Source organism: Diaphorina citri, unplaced genomic scaffold, assembly GCF_000475195.1.
Source record: "Diaphorina citri unplaced genomic scaffold, Diaci psyllid genome assembly version 1.1 scaffold1791, whole genome shotgun sequence".
Taxonomy (NCBI): Eukaryota; Metazoa; Arthropoda; class Insecta; order Hemiptera; family Psyllidae; genus Diaphorina; species Diaphorina citri.
Genome location: NW_007379217.1, coordinates 16,497 through 28,589, shown reverse-complemented (window position 1 = coordinate 28,589; position 12,093 = coordinate 16,497). Strand labels below are relative to the sequence as shown.

General features: G+C 38.2%; 1 protein-coding gene across 1 annotated transcript in view; it reads left to right on the top strand.

Annotated features, from left to right (window-relative positions):
- Positions 1 to 12,093, top strand: part of LOC103517271 (cytochrome b5-related protein-like) — a gene marked incomplete at its 5' end in the record, with an annotated part of 60,076 nt that overhangs the window by 31,934 nt on the left and 16,049 nt on the right. Inside the window, one exon of the mRNA XM_026829423.1 lies at positions 1,374 to 1,596. Coding sequence (XP_026685224.1) covers positions 1,374 to 1,596 — 223 coding nt within the window. The remainder of the gene's footprint in view (positions 1 to 1,373; positions 1,597 to 12,093) is intronic.

Here is a 12,093-nt window from a genome sequence, read left to right as displayed (position 1 = left end):
ACCATCAGCTAGATCTGATCAGGTGTCAGGTATACCTGACAGAATCAGTTCTACCTGATAGTTTGTATACTCATCAGGTAGACCTGACCTCCGGACCTTTTAAGCCGAGTCTGTCAGGTCTACGTGATGGTGTCGTCATAGTGTGTGTGCTCATCAGGTGTCAGGTATACCTGATCAGCTGACCGGATCAGTTGTACCTGTCAGGTCCACCTGATAGTGAGTGGCTGGCCTAGAGACACATGCAAATCTTTTAATCATAAATGAGCTGATGTATTGTTGTCAATCGATCTCTCCTAGTCACCTCTATTGTTAGTCTTAATTCTATCTTACCTAATGTAGGTAGGTACATATGTAGGTACAATGCTAGGTACAATGTAGGTAGGTAGATACTCTAGGCTCGTTTGTTTTCATAACACCGCACTGAATAATCAGGGCCTTTCATAGCCTAACTGAGCCCTGGGGCTGATTCCAACAATTGCCCCCTCCTTACAACATTTTTTTTTTACCAGCAAAAATACTTACTTATAGGCAAGGCCGTATTTAGGAAAATCCTGGATACGGCCCTGCTACCAGGTAATTTTAGCTAACTTAGGAACTGTTGGTTCCGGGCATCTGCAGAATATGATATCGTTGGAGAACTGTTATTGACAGAGATACCTGTCTAATCAAAGTTTTCAGGGGTTTAACACCAACCGTACTCTGTCTACTGGCGTATATCTCACCCCCACAGCACCCGAAAGTCAGGTCCGCCTGATACCTGATGAGCACACATACTATCAGGTAGATCTGACACCTGATCAGGTCTACCTGATAGTGGGTGATGGCCTTCGGTACAAGTTTGAACTCGATTCGACTATCCGACAGCTCAATGGCGGGCATTATAAAATGTAGTTTAAACTTTGAATTAACATTTGAAGTCTTCAGCTCTTCAATATTTACTCAGTACATAGTCTTGCCAGAGACTTTATTTTCGCCAAAGTTGGTTGAAAATGAAACTCCACCCTACGTAATTAGGTAATTACGTATAGATATGTAGGTACCTGTTTGTACAAATATATTTTGTAGCCAAAACCAAACGTCAGCCCAAAGCATCCTAGTTAGGGCTGATTGAGAGGCTGACGAAAAACGCCGACCCCGTCTGAACACGGGAAAAGGCGAAGAAAAAGAAGGAGATTCAATTCTACTATACGTATATTCTATTCTATCTAGGGCCCAAAGCACCCTAGCTAGGGCTGATTGAGAGGCTGACGAAAAACGCCGACCCCGTCTGTACACGGGAAAAGGCGAAGAAAAAGAAGGAGATTCAATTCTACTATACATATTCTATTCTACTGTACGTATATTTTATTCTATCTATTCTTTGTAACTTCCAGGGACCAAAGTGCACCAGTTTCACCCCCGCACCATCCTCTACATCGACACCTTGGCTACCCTTCTACTCTCCACTGTGGTCCTGGCCGCGGTTTACAACTCGACTCTCATGGCCCTGGTCGCGGGTTCGATCCTCACCTTGCTCACGATCATGGCGCACAATTTCTTCCATCGACGAGACAACTGGCGGATGTACTACTTCCAGCTGTCCTTCCTATCTGTGAAGTAAGAGACCTTAAAGACCGCCTCACCTACATTATATGGATTTCAGTCAACTGTAGATGCCTTAAGCTGTGTCCACACATAGTCGACCGGCCGTCGATCGATTTCGTTCGGCGGCCGGTCGACTATAATTGGACACACCTTAATATCATTCGAAGTCTCAGTCAGGATTTAAACCCGCAACCTCCAGAACCAATACTTTCCGGTCGACCATGTTTGCACACACCTTTAGACTACGAACGACTCAAGCCCAGGAAAAACGTCGCGTCGTAGCCTAGTTAGTTTGAAATTTAATATTTACCTTGTGAGTTGTGAGCGTTAGGTCGCGGGTTAAAAAGCCCAGGAAAAACGTCGCGTCGTAGCCTAGTTAGTTTGAAATTTAATATTTACCTTGTGAGTTGTGAGCGTTAGGTCGCGGGTTAAGAAGGTCGCATCCGGCTTTAATTAACCTTTAATTATGATTTTACATCATCTTTTTAATTATCATCAAACTGAGTGCACCCCGAATCATCTGTCATCAAGGAGGAGATAATATGGCCACAATAACTCAACCAGGGCCGTATCCAGGATTTGTTTGAGGGGGGGAACCCAGAGATTGCCTAAGGCAATAATCCCGCCTTTTGTTAAATTTGTACTTTATGCATTGTATAAATTTTGAACATTAAAGAGTTTATTATTATTAAAAATAGCAAAACCCCATATAGTAAAGTAGCAAACATGAAGTCCAAGGGTCGATAGGGCCCCTTTGCCCCCTCTCTAAATACGGCCCTGAGCAGCAGTCAGCAGATAATATGCCCACAATATCGCATAACTCGACCACAATGCTAGACTGGGAGCTGGGAGTACTGGGACGAATTGAATATATTGACAGTTACCTACGCATATAATTCAAACCTGCTAATTAAGCGCCGTGATTGGTAGAAGTCCAAGGGTCGATAGGGCCCCTTTGCCCCCTCTCTAAATACGGCCCTGAGCAGCAGTCAGCAGATAATATGCCCACAATATCGCGTCACTCGACCACAATGCTAGACTGGGAGCTGGGAGTACTGGGACGAATTGAAAATATTGACAGTTACGCATATAATTCAAACCTGCTAATTAAGCGCCGTGATTGGTTAACTAATTTGACCAATCATGCGTTAAGTAAACATGACAAACTAAAAGTCATGATTTTTAATAAGGCCCCCTAATAAACCTCAGTGGTGTAGTGGTAGGACTTTGGATCCGGAAGTTGGTTGTTTACCAAATTGTTATAGTCGCGTCCTTGGACCATACCGGGATAGCATACCAAATTTCATTTCTCTACGACAAACCGTGAAAACCCCTTTAAAAAAAAAAAAAAAAAAAAAAAAAACAAAATTATGTAAAACATGTTGTAATACCTATGTAGTTTTGAAAGAGAAAACTTAAGAAGGAAAAGAAACACCTCTGTTCATTTTGATCCCTGTATTGTTTCACAGGTGTTTCTTCGGGTGTGTCAACAGTTCAACATCAAGGTGGAGACCAAAACCGGGCTGGAGTTATTGGCAGGACAGAAGGGCCGTATCCAGGATTTGTTTGAGGGGGGGAACCCAGAGATTGCCTAAGGCAATAATCCCGCCTTTTGTTAAATTTGTACTTTATGTATTGTATAAATTTTGAACAATAAAGAGTTTATTATTATTAAAAATAGCAAAACCACATATAGTAAAGTAGCAAACATGAAGTCCGGCAGGACAGATTCGACAGTTGAGTCGAACGCAGCCCAACGACAGACTGAAATATATGAAGTGATGATAATATGGAACTAAGTGATAAAACTGTAGTCAAGTGACTTTTGTGATACGTACAAGTGATATTATTGATGTCATCTGATGACGAAAAAAGGAATTTTACGCCGTCGATCGACGAGGTGAATCTATGTATGTTGTCGAGGCAGTGTGGACGGTTCAGTCGACATCAATGTGTGGACACAGCCTAATGCTAAACTTCCATGAAAAGCAAGGAGGGTAGTGTTAGGGAGACTTGAAAGTAAGAGTGAGTTTTTATGGCACCCAAACCCAGTCTAAAAAGCAAAATACCCCCGTATTTTACAAATTGATAGCGTTCTTATGTTCTTTTCTTTTTTCTCTAATTTGTGGGACAGGATTGTTTATTTTTTTCCTGAACCACCCTGTCGCGAAGTGCAATAAAAATAATTTAATATCAGAGGGATAACTTATACAGGGTGTTCTTGTAGGGGTTTAACGTCGCTGTATGATTGCTTAACCCTCCATTTGGCGACAAGCTACTCGCCTCCTCATATTAACCTCACCCAGCCTGAGTGAGGCTGGGAAAAGGCTTCAGTAAGCGATTGTCCAGATAGTCACCCATCCGATCACCGGTAAGCGATTGTCCAGATAGTCACCCATCCGGTCACCGGTAAGCGATTGACTTCATTTATTAAATAGGTACCTAAATCTCAGATTTTAAATAGGTAAAAATCCCTTTTCTTAGGGTTGACCTCACCTAAAAATAAATGGTCATGAAGTGAAATTTTCGGCACACTTCTTTTGACCACCCTGTATGAAAGGAGTAATGACTATAATTAAGTTAAAAATATGTTCATACACTTTCATGTGTAACTTTTTTCTCCCCCCCCCTCCTCTCACTTTCTTTTTCCCCCCTCTCTTCAGTCTCTATCTCTTTTTCCCTCTCCCCTCCCTCTGTCTATTTTTCCCCTCCTTCTTTCTTCTCGTTTCTCTCCAGGCCCTTCACTCTCCTTTTCTCTTTCTCCTCCTTTCAGGGCTGTCTCTCTTTTTCTCCTCTCCATCCTTCCTTTTTGCTCTCCTTTTCCTCCTTTCTTCTTCTTTCCCCTCCATCGCTATTCACTAGCACTAGAGACTTTTGCTCCTTCTCCTTCTTCCCTCAGTCTCTCTTTCTTCTCCTTTCCCCTCCCTCTGTTTCCCCCCTTTTCCTGCTCACTAATTATAATTTTTTGTCCCAAATCATTTTTGACGCAACATTTTTTTTTTTTTTTTGCTTGCTACCTAACCCTTACCACACGTAATGTAAACTGTTAATTATTTTTATTTTTTTTTCAAATTAGTCACTTCCTACGCGCCAACACGTTCTCCCAGAATGAAAAGTCCGTAGATATTTCCTTTTCCCTTTTACTCCCTTTTTACCTCTTTGCTCTCTTCCCCTTCTCCTTTTTTTCCCTCCCTCGTTCTTTTCCTTCCCTCTCCTTTTCCTCTCTTCTCCCTTTTTCCTTCCCTTTCCAGCTCTTTTTCCCCTCGATTTTATTGAGAGTGGGATTTTTCTCTCCCTCCTGAAAAGTTGAGTTTGTTTTGTAGGTGTCTGTGCAATAAGAGAACCAGAGAAGTAGGTGCCCCTGGAAATCGTTTAGCTTTCCCTGGTAAAATAAAGGTTTGTGTATGCTACCTATTTATTTCCATTCTCAAGTTTTACTCCTTGATTTTCATTTCTTGATTTTTGTCTAGAAATATTCCAACAGGAAAACAATGGGAGACAGGAAGAGAGAGAGCGAGAGAGATAGGGAGAGAGAGAGAGAGAGAGAAAGAGAGAGAGAGAGAGAGAGAGAGAGAGAGAGAGAGAGAGATAGAGAGAGAGAGAGGGGAGGAGGATCGAGGAATTCAACGAGTACATAAATATCAACTGATATTTCATTAATCACTCATTTTCTCTGTCTCTCTCTCTCTCTCTCTCTCTCTCTCTCTCTCTCTCTCTCTCTTTGACTCTTTTCCTCTCTCTCTCTCTTCCTTTCGCAAAACAATTAATCATGCCTCCTTATTTATTCCTCTCCTCTTTTATTTTTCTCTCCCTCTCACTCCTTCCCCTCCCTCTCTCTTTCTCCCCTCCTCGTTCCTTCTTCTTCCTATTTGTTTTCTATTTGACCTCGAAATCTTTGGCTTTCTAGTATTTTATTATCTCTCTCTTCCGTCCTTCTCTCTCTCTCTCCCTCTCTCTCGCTCTCTCTCTTTCTCTCTCCCTCCATTTCTCGTTATTTTCTTCCGTCCGTTTAATTTTCCTTGTATACCTTTCTCCCTTTATTGCATTATTCTCCCTTCCTCTCTTCTCTCTCTTTCTTTCTTCACAATTTCATAATCTGATCTTGATTAATTTCGAAATAATTTCCTATTATCTCTCTCTCTCTCTCTCTCTCTCTCTTCCCATTCTCTCCTATCTATCTCTTCCTTGTTATTTACTTCTCTCTCCCTCTATCTCTCTTTCTCTCTCATTTCTTCTTCCTCTCTCTTTCTTTCTCTTTTTCTCTCTCTCTCTTTCTCTCTCATTTTATCCATTTTGTTTTCCCCTCTTCCTCTCTATTCATTCTTTCTCAAAAGGAAAGTGTTTTTTCTCTATTCTTTCCTTCAATCCCAATTTTTCTATTTCTCTTTATTCTATTAATCAAAAGCCAATCAGCTTAAGGCACAGGACGTTCACATGCATCGTAAGCCGAAGGATCCGGATTCAATTCTCAACTGAGACATACAATTTCAAGCTAGTTCAGTTGGCCAAAGTCGATCATTGTAGCAACCGAACTTATGAAGTATACCGAACTTATAAAGTATACCGAAGTTATGATCAAAGAATTTTGGTGGAATGAAGATAAAAAGTTTTTTTGGTGTGAAATTGGTGCCTCTAACTTCACAAGTTCACACAAAAGCATGTTTTCCCCTTTAAAAAAATTTAAAATTATGTACCTACTCGTATTTTTTCCCTCGACTATTCAGGGCAATCACTTCCATTTATCAAAAACAGAACACAAATTTAGCTAAAAAAAAATTCAATCTAGTTTGGAATGTCAACTTTTGGTCTTTTGGTTACCCTGTTTAACTTTTATCTGCGATGATGTACCGCCCCTGAAGTGACTTAAAGTTTGGGCACTAATCTAGCCACCTGTCCATCCCTGCTGCCCATTTACTCAAGTTCTTAAACTTTTTCTCCCTCCCTAAGCAGACCTCTGGGAGACATCAATTTTTTGTCGAAGGAGAGAGAAAAAACGAGAAAAAGACAGAGGAGACAATTTTCTACCTCTCTTCCCTTTCTCTTCCTCCTCCTCTTTATTCTTCTTTTTCCGCCTCCTTATTTCCTCTCCTCCTCCTTCTCCTCTTTTCCTTCTTCTTTTTTCTTCTTCTTCTCTCTTTCACCTATTCTTCTTTTTCTATACCTCTTTCCTTCCTTGTTTCCTCCTTCCCTTTGTTTTCCTCCTTCTTCTCTCCTTCCTACTCCTCGTTCTTCTCCGCAACCTAGCGCTTATAAGGTCGGTGCGCTACGCGCTACGTTCCAAGTAATCCAAGTTCCAGGTTCCAGTAGACAACTAGACAAGGCAAGCGTTTGTTTTGAATGTTTTGTTTAGTTTTAGTATTCGCGGTGAGCCGGTGATTGACTGATTATGGCTTCATGATTTAGAATCACTAGATCAGTATTCAGTACTGACACTACTGACTCGATCTTTGATCTCTACTGTAGACAGTGTAGACCCTGCACAGGTGTTTGTTGATTTACTAGCTCAGTAGACCGGTAGACCTCTTTTTATCGCTATTAGGTAAATCCGAATATTCAGAATTGAAGTTTGAATGTTTTGTTTAGTTTTAGTATTCGCGGTGAGCCGGTGATTGACTGATTATGGCTTCATGATTTAGAATCACTAGATCAGTATTCACTTATTCAGTACTGACTCGATCTTTGATCTCTACTGTAGAAGTGTAGACCCTGCACAGGTGTTTGTTGATTTACTAGCTCAGTCCTTAGTAGACCGGTAGGCCTCTTTTGATCGCTATTATTAGGTAAATTCGAATATTCAGAATTTGAAGTTTTTAAAAATTCCAAGTGAGAAATTAAAACTGCCAAATTTTTGTTTTTGTTTCAATTTTTTATATATGTAGGTAAGATTTGAAAACTGAAAGTTTTTTTTTTATTATTTATTTATTTATTTTCATTTGTTTGTTTACAATAATTACATGTTTACATGACTTTTTTCTTGTTAGCTAATTAGATTTTTTGTTGAAAATTCTGTAGTTTGGTGAAAAAATAAGTGCTACCTACCACTGTCCACTACTGCTATTGGGGCTTTCTTTAGACTGTCGAGGTACAGGTACAAGTTACATAGTTCATTTATTGGAAGTGTTTTTGAGATTTCAACAATATTTTCAAATTTTAATTTCTACAGTTTTCTAGATAATAAAATTAACCATTCCTACTAACTTTCTTACTTTTTTATACACACATAGATACCTCTCAGGGAAGGAACTTAGTTCACCTTTCACGAAAAAAGTAAAAAAAAAGTTAATTCCATTTCGCTCCCTTTTTTTTCGCTGAAATGAAACGCAAAAATAAAATGGACAAGGGAAAAGTTGAAAATAATGGGAAATAAAATGTATTTTTCCCAACTTATTTAAACTTTTCATTCCCTCGTGTTTAAACTGTAGAAAACAAAATGTAGAATTTTGTCACAAAATGTCAGTAGAGCATCAGATTCAAAACAGAGTACATGTAAAAGAACATGTGAAGCAAATAACAAAAAATGCTCAAACATGTCAAAGAAACTATCGTGAAAAAAAGATTTTTTTTGTTTTTTTAACTTTAACCTTGTGGAGTTGTTATGTTTTTCTATTGCCTCCAGTGAATTTTCGCCGCTCGTCATTGACTCAATAATAGGTTTCTTTCTGATATCCATCATCTATTCAACAAATATTATACGTGATCTATATTAGCCTATGCACACCAGTCGATCGATAACAAATGACTGAAAAAATGCACCAAACAACTGATGAATTTATTCAACACCTATTTGTACGCGGAAGCGAACGATTTATATTAAACATGTTTAAAAGCCGCCTTCATTCGAAAAAAAACTCTGAAATCTGTCTTATTTCTATTGCCTCCGTGACTGTACTAGCTCGCTGATTGACTCATTTTTACTTTCCTTTATCCTATAGGAAGGAAAGTAGGTAGGTGAATGTAATCGGGGTCGAATTTTTGATGGTCAGATTTTAGTGGCCAAACACGTTTTGAGGTCCTAGAGCCTAAATTCAATTTCAGCCATTGGTCCGTGTGTGTGTCTGTCTGTCTGTAAACAAAATATCTCGAGAACGGTAAGAGCTAGAGACTTGAAATTTGGTATGTACCTCTCAAATGTGACAAGGATGTGACACGAAACTTTTGGTTAAGACCGGTGCAACGCTTGGCGGCATTTTACCGCCTTTTGGCAGGTTTCGACCGCTTTTTGGTGGTTTTCAGCTGTCGACTGAACGGTTAGAGATATTGTAAATGTTACAACAGAACACCCAAATAAGCACCATTCAATAGGACAAGGAAAGTCGTGTGATGTTCACACCAGATTTTTGGCTCATAATTTCATTCGTATCCATCATCATCTGTCAACAAAATTACGGACTTATAATTATGGGTATCCATATCAGTCCCAAGACTAATATGGGTTAAGCTGTGTCCACACATAGTCGACGGCCATCGATCGATAACGAATTATCGATTGAAACCATCCACACTGCCCCGAACATAATAATTATATAGATTCACCTCGTAGATCGACGGCCGTCGGCTATGTGTTTACAGTAGTGAAATTGAGGAGCTGGGTGCAAAAAGGGAAATATGGATTTTTTGCCCTTTTTGCGTAAAACTGTTTTTTGAATAGAACGTGGTGCGCTCTATCTTCCAGCGTTTGAACTGCAGTGATAACTTTTTTTTCGATGAGTTACAGTGTTTTTGTAAACATACTTTTCAAGGATTTTGATGGAAAATTGAAAACTTTAAAGTTAAATATCTCAGTTTGATTTTCATTTATTGCCCTTTTTGCACCCAGCTCCTCAATTATGCAAATCTGTTTTGTGAAACTTACCACCGTATACAACAACCTCCTCAAAAAATACCAGAAAACGGACTTTCAAAATTCTGTCCGACCAAACCAATTAGCCGCGTCTGTCTACTGGAAAACAAGACTGGTTTTCCCAACCAATACAACACTTTGCCCAACCGATTCAATACCTGGCTCAACCAATTCAATAGTTTTCTCAAGCACAATACCTACAGTACTTTGCCCAACCGATACAATAGTTTTCCCAACCGATCCATTACCGGTCTAAGCCAGAAATCGCTCGGTTGCAAATTACTGAAGTCCACAAACGTGTTTTCTTCCTCTCGTTTCCGGATGAAAGTCGGCAACCTTCACGGTTGAGGAGACAATAGTACCTACAGTGAATGTTATTGAATGTCGATAATGATGGTCTAGGCAATTTATGGACAGTACTATGTAATGTGTAGGTATATGTAATGTAGCTATCTAGCTATGGACTAGGCAACTAGGTATTGCTATGTAGTATGTTGCAGGATATTTCCTGCAGATTCGATATATGCGATCCCATAACGAAGGTTGATCGCCATTTAAATCGGATGTTAGAGACTGCCGAAGGCAATAATCCTGTAGATTTCAATCTTGAATATCTCTCTCTCACTCTCTCTCTCTCTCTCTGTCAGCCTAGTTGGTTTGGAAGGTAGCACGCTTCAAGCGTTAGTTCGCGGATACGATTCCCGCCCTCGACCGGACTTTATTCCAAACAGATAAGGTTCATTCTCGGAACGACTGACTTTCTGCTTCCGTGGTGTAGTGGTCAAGACCAGTGCTTGATAAACAGGAGGGCGTGGGTTCAATATGAGCTTTTGACCACCATAGTAAAGTAGTACATAGTAGGATATCGGATTAATCAAGAATCAAGATAAGACTAAAAGACTTTCTCATTAAAAATGAGAATTCGAACAATGCAACTGGGAATGGGTATAATTATAATGCAACCTAAAAAAAAAAAAAAATCCTTTTTTCTCTCTATTTGTTGACGAAAAAATAATAATACCTAATAAGATAATAATAATAATAATAATAATAATAATAATAATAATAATAATAATAATAATAATAATAATAATAATAATAATAATAATAATAATAATAATAATAATAATAATAATAATAATAATAATAATAATAATAATAATAATAATAATAATAATAATAATAATAATAATAATAATAATAATAATAATAATAATAATAATAATAATAATAATAATAATAATAATAATAATAATAATAATAATAATAATAATAATAATAATAATAATAATAATAATAATAATAATAATAATAATAATAATAATAATAATAATAATAATAATAATAATAATAATAATAATAATAATAATAATAATAATAATAATAATAATAATAATAATAATAATAATAATAATAATAATAATAAAAATAATAATAATAATAAAAAAAAATTGCAACAAACAACCTTAAAATCACTGATCCAGTAGTTGACCTTCATTGGATGGTCTTGGGTCAGTTTCTGACAGTGTCGCCCTTGAATCAACTTCGGGGCAGCTGGAGCATTGCATAACCAACTGTGGATGCTGTAAATTATACCTAGGACGACCTTAGAGTCCTTATAATTTGAGATAACTGTATAGTCGACAAACATATTAGCTAGTTATGTAGGTAGGTATAACTTGAGAAAGATACATAACTATAATATGTATAACTGCATAATCTTGAGGTGGATAACTGCATAATTATCCAACGCGTGTAGACACGAGACTAGTCGGTCAACGGTCAATGAAACTTCGAGGTATAGTCGACAAACATATTAGCTATTTATGTAGGTATATCTTGAGAAAGATACATAACTATAATATGTATAACTGCATAATCTTGAGGTAGATAACTGCATAATTATCCAACGCGTGTAGACACGAGACTAGTCGGTCAATGAAACTTTGAGAAAGAAAATGACTGATATGGTGCTACAAGTTTTAGGGGATTTAGCCGATTTAGGGGTGGGGCCAGTCCCCCCTTATTTTTCTCCTTTAGTGTAGGCCAGACTCCAAAAATTTGGAGCATCCACGATGGTTGGGAAATTGTAGGGTCGGGTCATCGTTGGGTGAATGGTTGGGCTACAGTAAGAAAGCCAGCCCATACATTTTGCCAACCACCATAATATAAGACCTCCAAAATAAAACGTAAGACCACCAAAATACAACATAAGGCCAACTTAAAGTATTGTTAGGGTAGTAAGTAGGTACCTGAGTTGCCTGTTGCAGAGTCAGGTGAGAGGTAGTAAAAGGGTTAATCTGAGGTTAGAGGAGAATCACCTTCCACTTATCTCGCTCTTCTATTGGCCAGACCAGACTAGTGGAAAACCATAACAAACATTGGCTAGTTAGTGGAAACTCCGATGCGAAACCATAACAATGCGTTTGTCTGTGTAATTACTTGTGTTTGTGTAGGTAGTTGGTTAGTATTAAATTTGTTTTGTATATCTTGTGTTTGTGTATTAGGTGAGTTGTTGGCTTCAGGTGGAAATTCAGTGATTCAGTCATAGATCATACTCTTCATTTTGATTTGTGAATTTTCCGCGGTGGTGTTTATCTTTATAGGTAAATTTATTTATTTTTAATTTTTTATCTACGAAAAGTTGACAGTATTTTAATTTTTTGGTG